Source organism: Triturus cristatus, chromosome 8 (assembly GCF_964204655.1).
Source record: "Triturus cristatus chromosome 8, aTriCri1.1, whole genome shotgun sequence".
Lineage (NCBI taxonomy): Eukaryota > Metazoa > Chordata > Amphibia > Caudata > Salamandridae > Triturus > Triturus cristatus.
In genome coordinates, this window is record NC_140591.1 from 719,597,378 (window position 1) to 719,621,446 (window position 24,069).

At 44.0% G+C, this 24,069-nt stretch overlaps 1 protein-coding gene across 1 annotated transcript in view; it reads left to right on the plus strand.

The window, feature by feature from the left end:
• The window catches only part of ABCC4 (ATP binding cassette subfamily C member 4 (PEL blood group)), a 1,516,984-nt gene that overhangs the window by 406,910 nt on the left and 1,086,005 nt on the right, over positions 1–24,069 (plus strand). Inside the window, exon 7 of the mRNA XM_085622127.1 lies at positions 20,867–20,992. Within this exon, the coding sequence (XP_085478253.1) occupies positions 20,867–20,992 (126 nt within the window). The remainder of the gene's footprint in view (positions 1–20,866; positions 20,993–24,069) is intronic.

Below are 24,069 nucleotides of genomic sequence, written 5' to 3' on the forward strand. Positions count from 1 at the left end.
CAGAGGTCCGGACAGGGGGATATCGATTAGGGATACTTGGGACACCATCTCCCTATATGCAGACGATGCATTCATTTATCCGCACGACGCTTTGGGGAACTTTCGGGTCTGCGAATGAACTCATCCAAGACATGTTTGTTTCCACTAAGGGAGTTGACCGATGCTGAACGAGCGATTGAGGTAGATGGTGGCCTAGAGTGGAGATCTGATACGTTTAAATATCTGGGTATCCAAGTACGACACACTGGTGAGGCCCTAATTCAGGGCAACCTGACTAACGTGGCGACTAGCGCCAGGAGGTCGCTACAATTTTGGAAAACCCACCCCCTCCCTCCAATGGGTAGAGTGGCTATTGCGGAAATGCTGGTGCTGCAAAGGCTGCTATACCACTTTTCAACCTTACCAGTACAACTACCTGGAACATTCTTTAGGGAACTGGACAGTGTGCTGACGAACCCGATCCCGGGAACCTGCAGGAAGTGATTGGCCCTGCATTAGTTGCACAAACCACTGGACAAGGGTGGGTTGAGGGCACAGAGCTATGAGTTATACTACCCAGCCAATTACAGTGGCCCATGAAGTGGCTGGCAGATGACCCAAATCCTGATAAGATAGCCATAGCACATGGGTTACACGGTTGCCAACTATTGAAGTGGCTGATGCTACCACGCACCAGGGGGTCTTCCATGAATACAGTGGCGACGGTGGCGAAACACTGTTGGCACAAGTACGTGCTCTTGGGGACACCTACCAAACCATTTTCTCCATGTCTGCCTCTGTGCAAGCTGCCGGCCTTCCAATCAATATTCTTCCATTACAACACGCAGGACTAGTTGGATTGCGGAGTGACCACTCTTGGGGACATGTACACCTGTGGCGGCTGGAATTTAACGGCGGTGAGGGGTGAGTCATGGGACTGGGGGGGTCAGGGAGGGAATGAAGAAGAAAAAAACACTTACCTGTCTGCTGCCACCACCACCTCCTCTCCCTCTTTGTATGCTTCTAGAGCAGGAAGCAGGAAGCACCCGTCTCCCAGCCTCCTGATAGCCAATCACAAAGCTGCAAGGCATTGTGATTGGCCGGAGTACCGTGGATCGGCGCTCAGCCAGAGAATGGGAGGCTGGGCATGTCCTCCATGCAGGCTGTAATGCAGCCTGCATGGATGACATGTAAAGTACGAATGATGGTTTGACCGGCCTGAGACGGCCGGCCAAAGCATCCTGTGCATTTAGAGGTGGCAAACCACTCCTCCCCTGCCCTACTGTGTGAGCAGAGCAGCCATTCCCATACCCAGCTAAGCAAGAGGAAAAATAAAATGATAATAGCAATGAATTATCATTTAATTTTTTCCTCATTGACCTGCTTGGTGGGGTGACGCTCCTCCGCCTTCCATTGATGTACACACATAATTTCTTTACTCGCATTTCAGGAGGTGGCTGATAACCTACGGCGTGGGTTCTTGCGACTTCTTGAGATGCAGTGCATTGATGAGTGCCAATTGCACAAACATGGAAACAGGATCATGGTTGAACTGTAACCCTCAGACACTCTCCAACTTTTACTTGGTCATGGGGGTGGCAGAAAAGTGGTCACCCTATTGTACAATGCAGTGCTGGGAAGCAGACTTAATGGGTACTCTGCAGTACAGAATAAGTGGAGCACAATTATAGGGTGAGCTGCCATGCAAGCGGTGGGAATCCACACTAGAGCATGTCAAGATGATGTCCAGAAACCAGAGACTTAAGTACACACACTATAACTATAAGCACCAAGTATACCTCGCATGTTCCCGAAAGCCCCTGTGCGATTCTCAGGAAGCTGAATTTCAGCATATAGTCTGGGCCTGCCTGAAGATTGCCTGCTGCTGGTAGGCTATAGAGGTGACCGTCGCTGGGCTCACAGTTAGGTCTTTTGTGAGGGACCTTGCTGGGGATAGTACCAAGCACAGAGAACTAAATATGTAGCATGATGTGTATCCTTGGCTTATATCTTGGCTAAGAGGTAAATCGTGATGGGGTGGGCTGCGCCTCCAAAGCGACGTTGGTTGCAGGATGACAAAACTCCTTGACACATGAATACGAGCACTCCTCCTGCTTACCAGGATGTCGGGTACACAAGTTGCAGCATGGTGGGGTGCCAGCCCTCGTACTGTTCAGGGATCACACCATCATATGTAGGGAGCAGACTAGTGATCAATTGTGTGCACAAAGGCACGAGATATGTGCCCACAGAGGGAGAAACTCTCACAAACAAGACCCAACGAGACCACAACGAGACCACTCAAAGTGGAAATTGCTTGCGACTGATCAACATACTGGGCCGCAGTAAAGGAGTGCATTTAGCCACCATGTGGCCAAGACTATCCACCAAATTTCTATGTTCATGGTTTAGTTTTTACATTGGAGAGGAGCAGTGACACCTTCTTTTTCGCACTATCTTCCTTAGATTAATGTTCTTCTCTCCCAATGGTTGTCAACATGAAGTTTGCAGATTGTGTTTGAAACTGTCTGTTCTGCACCTGCTGCTGGCAAATAGGCAGCATGACTGTGCAGCAGTTTATAGGTCCTGCGGAAGTTTTGGGAGACGCTCATATGTAATGTGTGTATACTCATTCTAACACTCTTTTTCTGTATTATTGCACTTTATGGCCTACAGCATTTCTGAGAACTGATGATCTGGGCTGTAGAACAGAATTAGGCAAGAGAATTATCAAGTCCTTTCTGAAAATATAGGTTAGAAAGAATACATGACATCAGAGACATGTTTTCTCATACTTTAAAAACAGTTTCCCCTCTACTGGTAAAGAAATTAAAGGCAGCGTTGAGGCAAACAGATTATTTGTACATATATATCACCTTCTGTGCTCCAACATTCAGACTTGAACAAAATACAACTTTCTTTTACCCAAGGTACATTACTTGACAGTGGTCCATATTTTTCATGCCTCACAGATGACTTGTTTGTGGAACGTGGGTGGGTTTTATTCCGGCCCACATTTCACTTGCTTGTCATTCCTTAGACAAAGGCTGGAGTGCTCAGTTGAAAAGTTGTGTATTTGTAAAGTGAACTATCACCTGTGAGGGTATTCTGGTACTAAACAGGTATGTGTGTCTAGCCCTGCCTATGGTAGGTGGTTTAATTAAAAAGCCAGGTCTTCAGATTTTTGTGGTATTCAAGAAGATAGTTGGAGGCTCTGAAGTGGAATGGCAGGTCATTCCACGCTACATTAGCGATGTAAGAGAACGCCTGTCCTCCTGATCTGATACTGTGTTTGCGTGGGATGTGTTTGAGTAGGTGTCCTAGGGAACAGAGGTGTCTGGGTGGTTGGTTGAAGGAGATGCATCTGTTCTGGTAGGTGGGGCTTGAATTGTGTAGTGGCTTGAATATGTTAATGAGGAGTTTTTGTTGAGTGTGTTTGTGTATTGGGAACTAGTGTAGTTCCCTAAGACATGGTGTGATGTGAGTTTTGTGTGGTAGGTTGAGGATTAGTCTGGCTGCCGAGTTCTGGATGGTTTGCATTCCTCTAGTGATTTGCTTGACGGTCTCGGCTCAGAGGGTGTTCCCATAGTTCAACTTGCTAGTGACTAGAGTGTGAGTGACAGTTTTTCTAGTGTTGCTTGGGAGCAATTTGATGATCTACCTCAGTATCTTCTAGGTGCGGAAACCGGATTCAGTGACGACATTGACTTGTGCGGTCCTGTCCATTTTGCTGTCAGTGATTATTCCGATGTTCCTGGCATGGGTTCTGAGTGTGGGTCCGAGTTTGGCTGGCCATCAGTTAGAATTCCAGGGTGAGGTTTTCTTGCTAAGATTACTACTTCTGTCTTGGCAAATTTGAGCTTGAGACAGTTGGCTTTCATCCATTTAGCGATGTTGGTCATGCAGGCGGTGAACTTGTGTCTTGTCTTGTGTTGGTGGTCTTGTCTGCGATGGAGAGTATGAGTTGTGTATCATTTGCATAGGAAAGAATGTTGACATCATGTGCATGGATGACGTTGGCTAGAGGAATCATTTATGCATTGAAGAGAGTGGGGCTGACCTATGAGCATTGAGGTACTTGGGCTTACTTAGAAACCTAATCAGAACGAAGGAAGACAGGTCAGACATAGCTGCTGAACCTCAACCATTTTTTAAAAAATTGCTTTTAAAATTGCGACGCTCACCTGTTCATTCCTGTGCTGCCCTGGTCCGTCGCGGCAAGTGCCGTTTGTGCGGAGGGTAATAGCACCACCATTTTTATCCCACAGTACCTCTGAACACTAGAGGTCAGTGCTCCACACGTTCCACATGCTGCTGCAGTCCCGCCCTCTTCCTGTTACTCTTAAGGAAGTGCGCAGAGCGGACGCGCAGCTTACTTAGAAACCGAATCAGTACGAAGGAAGACAGGTCAGACATAGCTGCTGAACCTCAACCACTTTTTAAAAATTGCTTTTAAAATTGCGCCGCTCAATTGTTCTTTACTCTGCTGCCAGGGTCCGTCGCAGCAAGTGCCATTTGTGGAGGGTAATAACACCACCATTTTTAACCCACAGTACCTCTGAGCACTAGAGGTCAGCGCTCCACATGTTCCACACGCTGCTGCAGTCCCACCCACATCCTGTCACTCTTAAGGAAGTGCGAAGAGCGGACACGCAGCTTACTTAGAAACCGAATCAGAACGAAGGAAGACAGGTCAGACATCGCTGCTGAACCTCAAACACATTTTTAAAAATTGCTTTTAAAAGTGCGCCGCTCACCTGTTCTTTACTGTGCTGCCCTGGTCTGTCACGGCAAGTGCCGTTTGTGCGGAGGGTAATAGCACCACCATTTTTAGCCCACAGTACCTCTGAGCAGTAGAGGTCAGCGCTCCACACGTTCCACAAACTGCATCTGTTCTGGTAGGTGGGGCTTGAATTGTGTAGTGGCTTGAATATGTTAATGAGGAGTTTTTGTTGATTGTGTTTGTGTATTGGGAACTAGTGTAGTTCCCTAAGACATGGTGTGATGTGAGTTTTGTGTGGTAGGTTGAGGATTAGTCTGGCTGCCGAGTTCTGGATGGTTTGCATTCCTCTAGTGATTTGCTTGACGGTCTCGGCTCAGAGGGTGTTCCCATAGTTCAACTTGCTAGTGACTAGAGTGTGAGTGACAGTTTTTCTAGTGTTGCTTGGGAGCAATTTGATGATCTACCTCAGTATCTTCTAGGTGCGGAAACCGGATTCAGTGACGACATTGACTTGTGCGGTCCTGTCCATTTTGCTGTCAGTGATTATTCCGATGTTCCTGGCATGGGTTCTGAGTGTGGGTCCGAGTTTGGCTGGCCATCAGTTAGAATTCCAGGGTGAGGTTTTCTTGCTAAGATAACTACTTCTGTCTTGGCAAATTTGAGCTTGAGACAGTTGGCTTTCATCCATTTAGCGATGTTGGTCATGCAGGCGGTGAACTTGTGTCTTGTCTTGTGTTGGTGGTCTTGTCTGCGATGGAGAGTATGAGTTGTGTATCATTTGCATAGGAAAGAATGTTGACATCATGTGCATGGATGACGTTGGCTAGAGGAATCATTTATGCATTGAAGAGAGTGGGGCTGACCTATGAGCATTGAGGTACTTGGGCTTACTTAGAAACCTAATCAGAACGAAGGAAGACAGGTCAGACATAGCTGCTGAACCTCAACCATTTTTAAAAACATTGCTTTTAAAATTGCGCCGCTCAACTGTTCTTTACTCTGCTGCCAGGGTCCGTCGCAGCAAGTGCCATTTGTGGAGGGTAATAACACCACCATTTTTAACCCACAGTACCTCTGAGCACTAGAGGTCAGCGCTCCACATGTTCCACACGCTGCTGCAGTCCCACCCACTTCCTGTCACTCTTAAGGAAGTGCGCAGAGCGGACACGCAGCTTACTTAGAAACCGAATCAGAACGAAGGAAGACAGGTCAGACATCGCTGCTGAACCTCAAACACATTTTTAAAAATTGCTTTTAAAAGTGCGCCGCTCACCTGTTCTTTACTGTGCTGCCCTGGTCTGTCACGGCAAGTGCCGTTTGTGCGGAGGGTAATAGCACCACCATTTTTAGCCCACAGTACCTCTGAGCAGTAGAGGTCAGCGCTCCACACATTTCCACAAACTTCTGCAGTCCCGCCCACTTCCTGTAACTCTTAAGGAAGGCCGCGTGCCAAAGGCGCGCCAAAGGCAAGCTCGTCTGCGCCCGTCCACACCTGACTGCCACCAGCCGCCGGCCACTCTGCCCGTTTTGCCACCGACCATCCTCTCAGCCCCGCTATGGCTATATTACGGTACTCTAGTCAAGAGCTCTGCTCACTCAATAAAATATCCTCCCCCTGGGAAAGTATTATCCCCATTCAAGCGACAAAGGATCCCAAAAGTCATCATAAACATTCCTCGTATAATGGCCAACCTCCCGCAACAGTAAGTCTATGCCTCAGAAAACCCGCTAATAGTACTGCAACATCTAATCAAAACAAATTAATGGGTTTATACTGCAATGCCAGCTCTCTCCCTAAACACGCTCTGGAAATCTGGTCTCTACTGGACTCAGAGAAACCAGACCTATTTTTTATCACCGAGACATGGCTTCACGAGGCCTCGCAACCCGATATATCCTTAGCCATCCCCCATGACTATCAGTTGACCAGACTGGACAGAAAAGATAAAAGAGGCGGGGGCATAGCTATAGCTTTTAGGGCCAATACCAATTTATACATTATTGACACCATCCAAACATACTGAGGTGAAATCTGCATTTTTAAAATAAACTGTACCAGAAAGGGGACCTGGAGAGCCGCCCTACTCTATCCACCCCCTGGCAACAAAAGTCACTTTACTAGCCTTCTGACAGAAGTAATTGCACCACATGTCCTGGCCGCTGACAATTTTCTCCTTTTGGGGGGATTTTAATTACCATGCAGAACTACTGTCTGATCCACACTCAGATGATCTTGTTTCCAGCCTAAACACTCTAGGCCTTAACCAACTGGTAACTGGCCCCACCCATATAGCTGGTCACACCTTAGATCTTCTATTCACTAACTCTCCCCAAGTGATGGTTGACCAACCAATCCCAGTCCTATGGTCTGACCACCAAGTGCTAAAATTTCAAATACTGGGTATACCGACCCGACAAGACCCCCTGAAAGAATCCAGGTTAAGTAGGTCCTGGAATAAAATAAACATAGATTCCTTTTCTGCTCATTTTACCCTCCTTTCACCATCGGAATTAGATCTCCCCAATGAGGCAGCCAAATCCCTCGAGCAAGCTATTAGCCTGACCTTCGACAAAATTGCCCCGATAAAACAAGTCAAATGCTCTTATAAACTCTCCTCCTGGTTTACACCAGACCTAAAAATTGACAAACTAGCTGGCAGAAAGGCTGAACGTACATGGAGACACACAAAAATGCCACAGACAGACAGGACTATAAAACAACACACCGGCGCTATATGGACCACATAGCCGCAGCCAAAAAACCTACTTAGGTGATAGAATCAATCAGGCATCCAACTCCCACAAAGAACTGTATAGGATCCTGAAAGAATTTACCAATCCCACCTCTTGTCAACCAGGGCAGATCACCTCGCAGGAGTGGGTTGACTCCCTTTCAGCTTTCGTTGTGAACAAAATTAATATCATTCATAGACTCTTTCCCCAACCAACAGGAACACCACCCCCAGAGAGAAACCATGACAATCTGCCCCCCACACTCCAACCTTCTTAAAGAATTCCGCTTAGTCACTGAGGATGAAGTTTTAACAACCCTCACAAGGATTAAATCTGGCTCCCCCACAGATCCAGCCTCCGCCCAGATTATATCCAAAATCAGACCAGCCCTTCTGCCCAGGCTGACCAAACTATTTAATCATTCACTATCTCTGTCCACCATGCCATCAATCTGGAAAGAGGCCATAGTCAGACCCATCTTAAAAAAGCCCAATGCTGACCCAAAACAGCACAACAATTACCGGCCAATCTCTCTCCTGCCTCTCATTTGAAAAGTTCTGGAATAACTGGTAAACAATCAACTATCCAAACACCTAGAAAGCAACAACCTGTTGGACTCCTCTCAATCTGGGTTCCAGGCCTTTCACAGCACCGAAACGGCATTACTGGAGAATAGTCGATAACGTCAGGCTCTCCCTTGACACCAGACAATCTGCCATCTTGGTCCTACTTGACCTGTCGGCGGCTTTCGACACCATCTCCCATAGCATCCTCTTGGGCCGCCTGAGGGAGCTTGGTGTCGAGGGCCCAGCGCTGAGCTGGCTCAGGAGTTACCTGACAGAACATACATCTAAAGTCCAAATAGGAGCCTTCACCTCCAGAAGCCAGCCCATTGACAAGGGTGCTCCCCAGGGATCCATTCTAAGCCCCACACTTTTTAATTTGTATCTATCTCCTTTAGCCAAGACAATTAAAGCCCACGGCTTTGATACAGTTTCGTATGGGGACGACACTCAACTGCTAATTACCCTTGGACAACACGAAACTCCGATTTAAGCAATGTATGGCAGACATCAATGATTGGATGACAAACAATCATCTCCAACTTAACACTGGTAAAACGGAAATTATACTCTTTGGAAATGCACAAAAGTTGTGGCCCAATGACTGGTGGCCGTCCACCCTAGGCCCCTGCCCTTCACCGAAGATTGCAGCCCGCAATCTTGGAGTGCTAATAGACAGTAAACTCTCTATGTCTGATCACGTCAATCATGTGGTTTTCACATGCTATGGGCTAATGCGTAGCCTTAGAAAAATCTTTAAATGGATCCCATTGTCCTCACGCATGCTTTTAGGGCAGGGATTAATCATGAGCCGCCTGGACTATGGCAATGCCCTGCTAGCATCCATAAATGGAGCACACTTAACAAAGCTCCAGGTTTTGCAGAACACAGCAGCTAGGCTGGTCCTCAACCTCCTCCCTCGCTCGCCCTCGGCCCCCAGTTTGAGGACCCTTCACTGGCTCCCCATCAGAAAGCTGATCACCTTTAAGCTATGCTGTCTGGTACACAAAAGTCTTAATAGAAAAGGGCCTCAATATCTAGCAAAGAAACTAATAAAATATCAGCCAATAAGAACCCTTCCATCTGCCAGCAAACAACTTCTAACCACACCAAAAATCTGCACCGTTAAGAATGGCGGCAGATCATTCTTTAAAATTGCCCCTACGATATGGAACACGTTGCCCATACACCTCCGTATGGAAATTGATCAAAGGAAATTCTGCAGATCCCTCGAAATCTTGCTATTCTGAGTCCCTTCCCCCTGACAGTTCTCCCTCTCCTCGTTCCCCCGGTTTCTGAATGCAAGCTAGCGCTGTGAGACCTAAGGGTGATATATGCACTTGACAAATACCAAATGTAAATACAAAATACTCCGCAGATGAGTTTGCGGGGTTCTGAGTAGTAAGGTGCAAGGCTGACATCTTGTATTCAATCTGTTAGGTAAGAGCAGATCCAGCAGAGAGTGGGCCCTTCAATGCCAGTCTTGTGTTGGTGCTTGATGAGGATGGGGTGTGAGACAGTGCCAAATGCTACAGAGTGGTCTAGTAGAATGAGAGCTCCCAGGTCTCCGCCGTCAAGTATCGTGTAGACGCCATCTGTAGTGTAATACCTGTGCTGTTGCTTGACTGTGGTTGGGCCTGAATTCCAGTTGTGTGGCATCGAGGAGCTGGTGGTTGCTGAAGTGGTCGGTGAGGAATTGGTTTATTCGTTTTTCTAAGATCTTTGCTGGGTATCGTAGGAGGGAAATGGATCTGTAGTTTGAAAGCGGGGCTGGGTCATCAGATGGTGTCTTGAGTAGGGCCATGTCGGTGGCATGTTTCCAGGTGTCTGTGAATGTGGCTGAGTCAACGGAGGCATTGAGGATGGGTGTTAGTGCTTCACTTATCGATAAGAGTCCTTTGGTGAAGGCGTGTTGTGGGCAAAAGTCAGATGGAGCTCCAAGGATTTGTTCATTAGCCATGATGGAAAGTTGAGTTGCAACAGTGACTGGGTGCGGTTGAGGGTCGAAGGTGCTGTATATGGAGGTGAGTTTGTTACAGAAGAACTCTGAAAGGTTATTTGAAATTTTTTGTAATGGGGTGATGTTGCAGGATGTGAAGTGAAATCATTGATGGCGAAGATTTCCTTGCCGCTGTTAGTGCTGGTGTTGATGTGATCTGCAAGAGCAGTACTCTGTGTTCCATATCTTGTGGTGATTACGTCTTAGGGCTGATTTGAAGATGTTTTTACCTGCAGTATCTCAACTTGTTCTCCTTTTGCTCTCCAGTTGCTTGCAGTGGCGTTCTGTCAGTCTGAGCTCCTCTGTGTACCACCTGGCCTGTGGTCGGGCTCTTGCTATTTGGTTGTGCTTGAGGGGAGCCAGGGTGCCAGCACTTGCGATGATCCAGCTGTTGATGATTTTGATGGCTTTCAGCAAGCCGCTGTTGTACTCAGGCCGGTGCTCAGAGAGAGTTGAAGCTCACTCCTCTTTAGAGATGCTTTTCCACCTGCAGCGGTAGACTCTAATGGCAGTAGGTCTGTTATGATGTGGAATGGAGACGCTAAAACTGATGAGGGCGTGGTCTGTGGAGGTAATAGTTGCTCACTTCTTGACTGTGATGTTCCTGATTGAGAAGACAAGTGTGTCTAATAAGTGTGTGGCGGTGTGGGTTGGTTTGGTAACGTGCTGGATGTGGCCAAGATTTCCAAGGTTTTCTAGGAGGGCTGTGGGTGGATGTGGTCTACTATATGAAAGTTAAGGTCTCAGAGGAGGATGAGGGTGCTGGCATTGATGATGGGGCATGTGACGAAGTTCTTGATGTTGCTAGCGAAATTGGTGCAGGGTCCTGCTGGTCTGTGTATGAGGGTTGCAGCCAGGGAGATGTCACTTTGCAACATGTTGCCTCTTCTTATGTAGTCAGCCAATCAGCTTTCGGTGCTCTCCTGGGAATAGGATCAACTCTCTTATTCTCACCGGAATACAATAGTTCACAGAGAGCAATGTTAAGTTTGAACATCTTTGTAACAATTCTAAGTTCAGGTGGGTCATTTTCTCATTCAAGACTACTTTCCCATGTATAAAACTACATCTCTAACCTTTTAAATGTCACATAATTCAAATTGTTAACAATGGTCGATGTAGAAATAGCAACATCTGTTTAAATGAAATGAAACCTTTTATTGTAGAACTAATTACTTGGAAAAGCACAAGTAAGTTAAAAAGGTCAATTCCACGTTTAAAATGCTGCATCTCAAGTCAGCTTGTCAAGCAGTGTTGCTTCAAATTAAACTTTAGAGTTCACTCTCATCCTTGGTTGAATCTGTTCTCTTTAAACCTCCAGATTAATTTAAGCTTTTTGTGGTAGCTTCCTGTTGTGTTTATAATATTCCCTTGTTACTTGGTTCCTAGCTTCTCAGCCAGTCTGAGTGTTCTGTATGGAATGTTGGTGTGATGGACATGAGTAGAATTCCTGGGTGCCTGGTGTGAGTGTTGTGTTGAAGATGGGCTGAGCAGCAGGCTGGCTGCTCCTGGTGGGGCTGCTACCATTGATGTTATGGACTAAATAGGTATCTTACGAAGACACTACTCAGTTACGTCTACTACTTCACCTCTACACATGGAACTTCATTACTACATTTTGGCGACGCTCTGGAGACGAACTCATGTTCTACAAGTGGTCTTAAGGAAGTTATTTTCGATTGATGTGATTGTTTAATGCCAATTACAGCTCTCTTTGTTTGCTTGTTTCTCTGCTCTTTCTTTTGTTAATGTAATATCTACAGCCTTTGAAAACAACAACCAAATTAATTGGGCAAAGCCCTACTATTCATATTGGCATAAATATAGCTGTCAAACCAGTTGTCAATTGTAGAAATTCTTCTGCTAAATGTTTCTAAAATTGCAGAAGTCTCTAATGGTTCTAATTCCAGTTTCAGATCAGAAATGTATGTTGTGAACGCTTGACTTTTCTTACTTTCGTCAGATATGTTTGAGCAGCAAATGCTGAGCTTTTAGTATCTTGCAGACTCCACCCTTCTCTGTAATTAAAATGTCCATTGCTATTGGTGCGAGAGTGATGGAAGTAGAGTATGGAAAGAGTGCATGAGAAGTTGTAGGCGGCGCATGTGAACACTCCTTTCGTGTTGTGTGGTGTGGAGAGGCAGTAGTGCGGTGATCAGTGACTGGGGTTAAGTTTATGTAGGAGCACAGCAGGCTATTGGAGGGTTGGGAGAGAACAAGGGTACCTGGCACTCCGCGTGGTCCTAGCATGGGCAGTCCTGAATGGGCTTGCCTCTGGCGCACCAATGGCATGTCCGCTGGATGTGTTTGCGCTGCTGCCACCATTAAATAGGTCCTATGGGAAATCCAGTGATGTCACTTCCTGTGCAAATGGATTATGGAAATCTGACGATATCCCTTCCTGAGCAGATGAGCAATAGGAAAATCCCTTTCATTTCATAGGGATGGTAGGGTGTGCTTATGCACTAGATAGTGTCCTGAAGAATCCACGTGACACTTTAGACCTGTTAATTGCTCTAAAACATGTGAACCCCAAGAATGTTTCCCCTTTTCTTGCCTAGGCATCACAACATTTAATCTGGGATTAGATGCATTGGTAGAACATGCTGCAGGACTTGCCCTTAGGAGGAACTGAAAAAGACTTTTAACAGTAGATCGATAGCACATCAGTGAGGGAGGGACTTCTTCAAAGGATTTTTAGCAATGCGATAAAATATAAGATCATTTCAACTAATAACAGTGGCCTCTGAACACATCATTCTGCAATTTAGTAGTCCTGTGACCCAGAGAAAATGTATTGATGAAACCAACAGTCTTAGGTTCATGATATGCTTTATATAACCCTTGCAATAATTGGTTGATGATGTTTTTCATCAATTGGAATCAAAGGTACCATGGAACAATGCTAATAAATAATGTCATTAGATTCCAAAATATGGTTCCCTTTCTTTGTGAACTCAGGGTCAACATAAGGTTAAGAACTAATTTTTCCCACCAACTACAGCATGAGGTTTGGTTACTTGTGTGCACCATTAGTTGTAGAAAAAGTATATCGGATTTGTCTGTCCTTCACTAATTGAGGTTTACAACTCACATTTCATCTAATATGGTCGCTTTCACAGGGAAACAGCTGAAAATGTAAAGGTTGATATTTCCATCTATGATCGCCATATTCTCATTCTATGTGCAGTTTTTCCTGTACACCTTGCTACATGCCATTTTCCCAAATTTTGGGTTTGCCAACTCATCAAACCCTTTTACTTTCCTAAATGTACACATTTTCTAAATCATATAAATCAGGCTCTAAATAAACATCTTCCAACTGCGTTTTTAAATGTTGGTGAAATAGGGAGCCAGATATATTATGGTCAACAATAAATGCCTACCATTTCTATTTTTTTAGCTTTGATTGCAAGCTTACACCATCCCAGTTCATCAATGTAAAGTTATCAAGAGATGTTGTCTTGTACTGTGGAGATTTTAATACATTTCTGTTGAGAAATGTGTAGAGGGTTTGGGTATGCTGTTCATAATTTCTAAAAAGTTTCTCGGTTGCCCATCCCACGGGCTAATTCCCATGTCTTCCCATACTTAGACAATTGCTCATAAAAGCCAACTCACAACTCAAATGTGTGCATCACACTCAGATGACCTTAAATCTTCTATATCAGTTGGGATGCACAGTCAATACACAGAAATCCCATCTTCATCCCAATCAGACACATCCATTCTAAACTCCCACATGGCTCAAGCATATCCCAATCCAGCTAGGATTCAGAATTTACAGACACTGTTAAAACTGTTTCAAGTCAACCAGTATCTCTCAGCCAGAACATTCATGCAGTTATTAGGGATGATGGTGCCTCATTCAAGACTAAACATTTGCCCTCAATAAGAATGCTTAGCATTTCAGTGGAATCACGCACAGGGTCAGCTGACAGATCTAGTGTTTGTAGAAAGCCGCACTCATCGCTCTCTGCAGTGGTAGAACACACAAAATGTGTCAAAAGGGTGGCCGTTAATCGACCTCTATCCAAAGGCAATGCCCAATGGATGAATTGGTCAGGGATATTTGCTCACGCTTTTCCGCCGCTCCCTCTCCCTCTCCTTCCATTTCTAGTTCTGAAACTCAGTCAGACATCTCTCACACAGATTCTTGTAGCTCCCACATGGGCTCGTCAACAATGGTTTACCACACTATTGGAGCTGTCAGTGGTTCCACATCAGAAGCTTTACATAACATTAAATTTTCTCACAGAGAACCGTAGAGAAATCAGACATACAAATCCCAAAGATCTTAACTTTGCGATTTGGCTCCTGAAGTCATAGAGTTTGGTTATCTAACCCTATCACCAGAGTGTATGACAATTCTTAAAGAAGCAAGAAGACCTACAATTAGAGCCTGTTATGCAGCAAAGTGGAAAAGATTTGTCATATATTGTGATAATAATTCAATTGAAACGCTAGATGCATCTATACAAAACATTATTTATTATCTTTTGCATCTACAATGCTCAGTTTTAGCCTACACATCTATTCGACTACACCTTGCAGCAGTAGCTGCATATCTTCATAACAGGCAACATTTATCTTTATTTAAAGTACCTTTAATCAAAGCTTTTATGGAAGGCCTTAAAAGAATAATACCACCCAGAGTACCACCTGCACCTGTCTGGAACCTTAACGTTGTTCTTGCAAGACTTATGGGCCCACCGTTTGAACCATTACACAATTGTTCACTACAATTTCTTTCATGGAAAGTTGCCTTTTCAATAGCTATTACTTCACTAAGACAAGTTAATGAGTTACAGGCATTAACCTTAGAAAAACCCTTCTTTCAACTGCATAAAGATAGGATTGTTCTTCATATAAATCTAAAATGTCTTCCAAAAGTTGTCTCTACTTTTCAGATCAACCAATCAGTTGAGTTACCTCTATGTTTTTCCTCAAACTGATTCCGTAGTAGAGAGAGCTCTGCACACACTTGGGGCCTTATGTAGGTGGGCTTGCATTTACCACTTCATAAATACCGAATCATACCGATTCGGTATTTATGAAGTGGTAAATGCAATGTAGGTAATGAGTCGGTAAATATTACCGATTCGGAAAAATTCGGTAATTACCGAATCGGTATTTACTGATTCGGTAATGAGGCATACCTTCCCATTGATGGGAAGGTATGCCTCATTACCGAATCGGTAAATACCGATTCGGTAATGGGGGAGCACATGCAAGGGTGGCAGGGTGTCACATTGACACCCTGTTGCACCCCTGATTCGGCCATGTGTGCACATGTGGCGCACATACATGCCCTAAGGGCATGTATGTCTGCCACATTGCACACTTAAACGTGCACAAAAATGCTTTTTGTCACCTATTCGTCATTTACCACCAACCTTTAGTTGGTGGTAAATAACGAATCCCCACACCCACCACACACTCCCCCTCTACATCTCATTTCATGATTCGGTATTTACCGAATCGGTAATATTACCGATTCGGTAATTTATCCGATTCGGTAAATACCGAATCCTGAAATTCTCCCCCTACATCTCAAAAGCCAAAATACCGGTCGGTAACGGTATAATTACCGAAAATCGGCCGTTACCGACCGGTATTTGGCTTCCTACATGAGGCCCTTGATGTTTAAAGAGCATTATTGTACTACATTGATAGGACAAAAGATTTTCTCAAAACAAAACAACTTTTTGTAGCTTTTGCTCCACCTCATAAAGGGAAGCCCATCTCAAAGTCCGGCATTTCGAGATGTAATGTCGAATGTATTCACACTTGCTATATTAAAGCTAAAAGAACTTTAACAGTACCTCCTGGTGCCCTTTCTACTCGCAAAATAGGAGCATCTATGGCCTATTTAGGCAATATTTCTATAGCTGACATATGTAAGGCAGCTACATAGTCTACACCACACACATTGCAAAACATTATTGTGTAGATGTGTTAGCACTTCGACAGGCTAATGTCGGACAGGCAGTGCTAAAAACACTTTTCCAAACAACTGCAACACTCACTGGTTAGCCAACGCTTTTGGCGCGTACTGTCTGCTATACAGTCTATGTAAAGTATATGTATCTACAGCATACATGCCTTGAATGGATTATGTTACTTACCCTGTAAGAATCTGTTCTTGGCATGTAGAGCTGTAGATTCACATGCACCCTCCCTCCTCCCCGGACACCTAAGGCTGTTGCAGTTCTTATTATTCACATTAAATATGCATGAACATCTATATACTCCACTTACTTACCTCATTCTCACCCGCTTGCTAAAAAACAATCTAACAATGGAGTTGATGCCCATGTGCGCTATCACCGAAAGGAGCGGTTAACCTTATCCCGTGACTGGAAAAGACTTCTTCAAAGAAAAACAACTTGCAAACATCCAGACCCAACACTATATGGCAGGAGTATGTAAAGCATGTGAATCTACAGCTCTACAGATGCTTACAGTGTACAAGGGAGAGGAGTTGGCCTAACGACTAGGGCGGTTGTTAGAAATTGGATTTTTCGTCGGCTAGGGCATGTGCCAAAGTCGGGCAGAAACCACCACTCTAGTCAGGATAAGGGAGTTACACTCCTAAAATAAACACAGCTCACCCCCTTGGTAGCTTGGCCTGAGCAGTCAGGCTTATCTTAGAGGCAGTGTGTAAAGCATTTGCACATAACCAACAGTAATACAGTGTAAGCACTACAAAAGGAACCACAGCAGTTTAGAAAAATAGCTAATATTTTTATATACTTAAGACAAGACCAAAAAAGATAAAAATCCACAATACAGTACTTAAAAATCTTCAGTTATCAAAATATGCTTGTAAAACAGTTCCTTGATGTCGATAGCTCCGTCCGGGGCTATCGCGGCATCGTGAACAAACAAAACCAAGCAGTTCTGGCTGACCGCAGCGTTGCGTGCCAGCTGCGGTGTTGGGAAGACAGGCAAACAGTACCTTTTAGAAATGCAGGGCGTTAGCGACCTCTCGTTGAGGTTCCAAAAGCACAGCGTCCGCAGGTGTTGGTTCTGGAGGTCGATGCAGGAGTCGTCGGGGCCCTTGAAGTCACATGTGTTGCAGATCGAACTCCTCTCTGATGAAGTCAGGAGCGCTGGCGTGGGCAGGCGTCGAGTGCTGCGGCGCGAAGTGCAGCGGTGCGGCGTGCGGGGCCCTCATGTTGCGGTGCGAGCAGCGTCAGCGTCCGATGTCGTCATCGGGAGACCAGGGTCGCGGTGCGAAGTGAATGCGGTGCTCGTCCCGGTGCTGGCAGGTCACGGTGCAAGCAGCGTAATCATTGCTGAAGCGCTGTCGATGGCTGGCGAACTGAAGTTGATGGTGCCGGCGTCGGTAGGCCAAGGCTGTGGTACAGGATGAGGGCGGTGTGTGGTGTAACTTTACGAGCTCTGCCCTCGAACCACGCTGCAAGCAGCGGCGTAGGTTTTGGCGTGGAGCGGCGTCGTTGCAGATACCAAGGCGTCGTGGTAAAGCAAGGCAATGCGGAGTGCGGTGCCCACAGGTTGCGGTGCGAGCAGCGGCTCAGTTGCGATGTCAGCAGGCATCGTCGGTGAGATCAGGGTCACAGTGCAGCGTTGCGGCGGTGCCCTCTGCGGTGCTTTCAGGACATGGAGTCAGCAGCGGCATCGTAGACAGCGTCGGTTTGCTTTTTCCTCTGTTGCAGCACAAAACACACAGTCCCCAGTGCTGAGGGCAGAAGAGCTTAAAGTCTTTGCTGTTCCAGAGACTTCTTGAACAGGGGGCAAGCTCTACCTCAAGCCCTTGGAGAAACTCCCAAAAGTAGATTGCAGAAAGTTCAGTCCAGTCCTTTCACTGCTCAAGACAGAAGCAGCCACTGCAGGCCAACACAGCAAAGCACACAGCAAAGTGGTAGTTCCTCCTCACAGCTTCTCCAGCTCTTCTTCTTGGCAGTCTTCTTGATCCAAAGGAGTTCTAAAGTTCAGTGGTCTGGGTCCTAATATTGATATACCAAAATCCTTTGATCTCTTAGGCAGAGAGTGTCTGGCCCAGCCAGAACCAGTTCTGCCTTCTCTGGTGTGACTTCCTGGCAGGAGGTGGAGACGGCATTCTGACATCACATTGTGAACTGAAATAAAAGGACACTGAAAAGCTGACTGATAAAGCATCAGGCTCTTGAGTCCAGATTGATAGGAGATTTAAGAATTTGTTGTATAATTGTAAGTATAGAATGAATGGGAGGATGACAGGTGGTATTCTTTAGACTGTTAATAAGTATATATTATATAGATAATTTGTTTCAGAGCTTGTGAAATCAATTCTCCTCATCTAACACTTGGATTTTAATTGACAATCACGGAGAATAAGATTCAGGATTTTGTTGGGCCTCCCTCACTTCTTTATTTATTGTTGTGAGACTCTAGATTTTCAGTTTGGGGGAAGATCTAATTGAATTATTAATCCCATATCTTGCTTGTTTAAAGCACAGTTTCACCAAGAAAATCTTGGCTTAACCCCTGATACCGATGGCACTAAGTGGCATACTTTTCCCAAGAGAAATGTCTGTTACATATTTAAGCAGCACCAAATCAATATTAATGTTAGGAGACAAACAAACAAAATTCCCATATCAGTTTAATAAAATTGTCAAAAATGTAATAAACAAAACAAAAACACCAGAACACAATGCATTAGTGGTTGTGGTTGACTGGGACCAAGGTACATTTTTAGGGCAACCATGATGGGGTACAGGTTGGGTAAGTCTAGTGGGTCACACCAGTCAAAAGTTTTACCTTTTATTCCCCTCGGAAATCCCAATGCTGACCATCAGTATTTGCAAGACGGGGTTGGAGAGAAATTACTGGGGTTACAAGCTGTACCCTAAGGGGACCCACAGAAATGGGTAATTAACATGGAAATGTGAAATATTGCACTAGATTCCTATAGTGATAGCTCATTCTCTCATGGTTTTTCAGTAGATGATTTCACCTACTTTTTTAAATGTTCTTGGGTGACAAATCCCTAATGCACAAAGTATTGGTGGAACTCATAGTCCCAACTGTGCTGGTAAAACATTTTACTGGCTCCATTTGTTTGCAGCAAGACTAGTGATGAGGCCCTTTGTCGATTTTATGGAAGCAAACCTATAACGCTAGCAATCCTGCTAATTATCGCCCGATCAATCGTATTCGAACGGCACCGTGTCTCGTCCCAGCATCCAACGGTGCCGTTCGAATACGGGTGCGGTGCAACTGAAAAGCAACGGTAGTGCTTTGAACTAAGGGGTAATAGTGAAACACATCCCCTTGTGGTCTGGTACAGGCTAGTATGAAAGCCCCCTGCCGACACCGGCCAACCCGCACTATATAAAGCAGTGCTCAGAGAGGCAAGTGATTGAACCCTAAGCCCTGATGAATTTGCCACAACGCTTGTGAATTGGCAATGAAACATGTTGGCCTTGGAAAAGGTTAGCAACATGAAGTGCTTTTAATTCAAGTGAGCTCATGTTTTCGAATAAAGATGGCAACGTAATAGTGAGTCTTAACTCGATTTTAAGTTGCATTGAACACGTTGTTCTCTGCACATCACGGGTTCTATACATGGGATAAGCTGATTTCTTCTTCTTTTTTTCTTTGCCTTCCTTGTCTTTCTTTTGGACACTAATTTTTCTGTTTCAGTGAGTGGGCAACCAATGATGATATACGTGGGCATACTAGCGAGAACCTGCTGGTAGCCTCCCTGGTGTTGCATATGTGAGGTGCCCTCTCACTCTTTCACTTATTTTTCATTTATTATTCTTGAATAAGTGGTTTTCACCCATATGTTGTGGGTGTTAAAGGAATTTGTGGTTAGGCGGCTTGAATGATAGTGACTCTTCTTTCCCTTTTTTATAAAAAAACATTAAGTTGAGAGTATTGGGACTGCTGGAAATTGGACGGGATACCAAAAATTGGGTGAAAAAGAGAAACCCATATTGAAAGCATTGCCTAGAAGTGTTATCTGAATAACTCTCTCAAGCCAGGTCTTTGTTGTATTGATGATTTTGAGAGGAGGGTGTCCTGGCTTTTTCCCTCTTGAGCTCCTTGTTGTGAATAGCGTTAAAAGTACTACTCACAGGGTGTGGTATCAGAATATTGCAGTCAAAATACTTTGATATAAATATTGTGCCCTGATTATAATTTCAGAAAACATCGCCCCTTCGGAGTTAATAACAGAAAATCAACACCCAACAGGATGTAATTTTGTAAACAATATTTGGTGCTCGATATCCATGTCAGACTATATTTCTGCCATCGATATTCTGAAATATTACCACTTGTAGATGACTTATGTCAATAGGAGACTTCAATACATGGAAAAAAAGTTTCTTTTGGTATGTGTCTGCTGCACTCTAGCTCACAATAGTGCAGATCTGCAATAACAGTCCTGAAACCGTAGTTTTAAAGCCCATTTTGTGGGTAGTGTAAAACTACACTGAATCCCAAGTGACAGATAATATTTATGACACTTGTGATATGTCACCCCGGTTGCACTGTAGCCTTACCTGAAAGTTTGGTAAAATGGGTTTAGCCAATATGCCACCATGTTTTTGTTGTCATAACACATGCACTGGGGACCAGTTAGCATTTTCCCTGTGTCCAGAGACAAGGTACGCCAGTATATCTAGTAAAAGGAATGCTGAAAATCTGCAGAAGCTAATAGAAAAAACTCTCTTTGCAATTATTTAGTGTGTGTGTGCGCATTTCACCACAAGGGCTTCAGAACATACCATTATAAAACGGAAATGTAAAATATTGTTGCCTAAATTCAGCTTAGCATATTTGTTTGGTTTTTTTCTCTAACAAGTTGCAGTCGCCTGTTTTCTTGAACCTCATATTTTTTTAAACCCACAGGAGCAAAACTGCAGCTTTAACAGACACCCGGATAAGAACCATGAATGAAGTCATATCTGGGATGAGAATAATAAAGATGTATGCTTGGGAGCAGTCTTTTACGAATCTCGTAAATGAAATAAGAAGGTAATGTCTATATTAATTATTAACGAATTTCCATTCACAGTTACCTTTACAGCCATGTTAGAGAAGATTCTGTAATGTGGTAAAAGGAAAAGAAATGTTGCTCTGGGTGATTTTCTGCTTTAAAAAATTGAAGCATTTCCATGAAATGGTTATATCTACTCACTCATCCCTTTTTTTAATGACTCTCAAGTCTTTATTATTAAGACAGTCAAGTCTCTATTATTAAGATGTTTCACACCTTTGCTGTAAGTCCTACAATGCCATAATAGAAGTAAAAAATCCTAATTTTCCATCGAAATAGGGATTTCCTGGTTAACTATGTATCTACTGGTAAAAGTACTTGTGAGCGCATCCAAATACACATACATAATGTAAAGTGGTGATCAATTGTTTAAAATGATATTTGTGTTTTAAAATTATATTATGCCCTTTTGTCAATTATCCACTCTGCATATAATATATATGCCCCTGGGTACATTAATTCATTGATGATCTGACATTTTTACTTGCTGACCAATAAAATATGGCTATGATTGTGTTGACAAAGGTAGCCCCTGTTAATACAAAGAGTAATTACTGTAACTTGTAGTTTAATCTTTGGAACTTAAGTTGTCAAAGCTTCCTAAAAATAACTAAAAATGTCCCTTTTTGACACAAACATAGCTGTCAGGAGCTCAATATAAATGAAGAGTTGTCTTGCATAATAGTCAGTAGCAGTCCGTGGAGGGAGTTCGGTGGGGCAGTGAGGCGGGGCGGGGGAGGGGCAGAGTGGGGAAATGTAAACACCGGAATATGGATGAACGGAGGTAAGTACACAATCAAATTAATAAAACGAATTTCGAGGCGCGCGCTGCATCGCATTTTGCTGCTAAGCTGGGACAAAATGCTTTCCCACATAAGTTTTGATTAAATTGAATACTAGCACCTACGCATTGTGTTAAAACATTTTTAGTTTTGCCAGCTGTTTTTGGTCCATTTGCCATCTGTCATCAATGTGATGCCAAGTAATCAAACTTGAACACATGTTCAAGAAGTCTTTTGCCCAAATATAGCTTGTTCCTAAATGTCCTATGTGGATTAAATGCTATATTTTTTGTTTTGAGCTGTTAATTATTAACCCAAACAGATAACAAAACTCCAAGAATCTATCCATGAAATGTTGTATATTGCTTGGTATGACAGCATGATATCAGCAAACAAAAAGGTTGACATTTTTGTGCCTCGCAGCTTCGGGGCATCATTGATGCATGATGCTAGAAAAGATACAAATTGATTGATGTATAATGTAAATAAAGTTGGAGCCATGACACACCCAGTTTACTAATTTCTCAGTCCTTCCTGCCCCCACCCGCCACACATTTTGACATAATTGCAATCGAAGAAATATAACAAAACTTTTACCATTTTACTGGGAAACCCCATTTTCTAAAACCCATAGCATGTCTTGCAATCTTAGCAAATTCAGAATTCAGCTCCACGAAGACCACGTGAAGAGATCGTTTTTTAAAGAGATATTTTCCCCCTATCATTTTAAATCTCAAAACTTTGTCCAGGGTGCGTATCCTCCTCTGTCAAGCTTTCGAGTGATTTAGGGTGTCATATCCCCGATTCAAGCCTTAGTAGCATCCTAAAGAGGAATCGATGACCCTGATGGGACAGTAATATGTCTGGCTCATTGCTAAAGCCCATCTTACATATGGTGATGGTCTTAAAACCCAGCCAGAATGAAGATACTAGGGCACCCTTCAGAATATCATTCTCAAGAATCAGGATGTAGTGTGCCAAGATTAGGAACCCTGACGTGCACAAGTCAACAGAAATCTTTTTGGGGCCCAGTATGAGAACAAGTCAAGAGAAAAATCACCAGTAATTGTGGCTGGATCCCCATAACTCTCATTAGAATCAGGAATTAGATGGCTATTATTAATATACAGATCCAAGAAATATGAGTACCTGACTGTTCCCTACATAACTGTGTTATGGGTGCTTACAAGGCTACCTATCATGGGCAATCAATATTCTTCCACACCAGGAAAAAAGGGAGATAGCGAAAGAAACCACACTCCTTGAAGATAATATCCAGGTTGTAAAAAGGAAAATTGCATTGGCGTTTAGTGGGGATACTCTCCCCAGTTAGAAGTAAAAATTGCTTTGGCAAACATTGCATGACTTGGCCAAATTAGCCTGAACCTCCTCCCAATTCAGAATTTACAAAAGGGGGATACATGTAGGAATCTCCTATACAAGCTAGCTAGAATGGAAATGGATGGGAGAATAGTGCCCTCCATTAAAAACCAATACAGGGTCTTGGTTAAACACTGCCTGCAAAACACACTGACATTTGCCCCTAACAATGAATAGCTTTGTAAAGTAGGAAATCACCCCCCTGTACCCCCCTCCGGCCAAAAGGAATATTCCCATCTCAAATTATTTAATAATACCCATGCTCTCTCATGGTGATCTAGCAATGCTTGACCTCCTTTTGACAGTAGATTAAATATTTGAGGCGATCAGCGCAGTGTCAACGGGGAAACTACCTGGACACAATGGATTCTTGCTTGATTTTTAACTAAACAAAATGTGTCTCCACTGACCCCACGTCTGTTGACACTGTACAAAGATGACTTCCAAACTGGAACCATGCAATATAACTTGTACAGAGCAACAACTTCAGTGAGGCTGAAACCTGGCAAACTCCTTACCAACTTCTTTTCATACCGACCCATATTACTTACCAACATAAAGACCAGAATACTGACCCAAATTCTTACTAACCAATTGATTTCAGTAATTTGGCAAATTACAAGTCTGGCTGGAGTGTGCACCACTGCCTCTGTTTTCAACAGGTGGCGCTTTCTCGTGCTGAGAATTTTTTGGTCTAGTCATAGTGGATCTTGCAAAAGAGTTCACAGTTCACTGGCTGTTTGTGTTTCAGGTGCTTACCCTAAAGAACGTTGGCCCTATGTTTCAGGGACACATTTGAGCCCTCTGTTTCGTCCCACAGGTCCAACTAAGTTTAAATGATGTGCTCTTCCTTCCCATTCCTGATTAATTATGGCACTAGGAAAGGCTGCTCT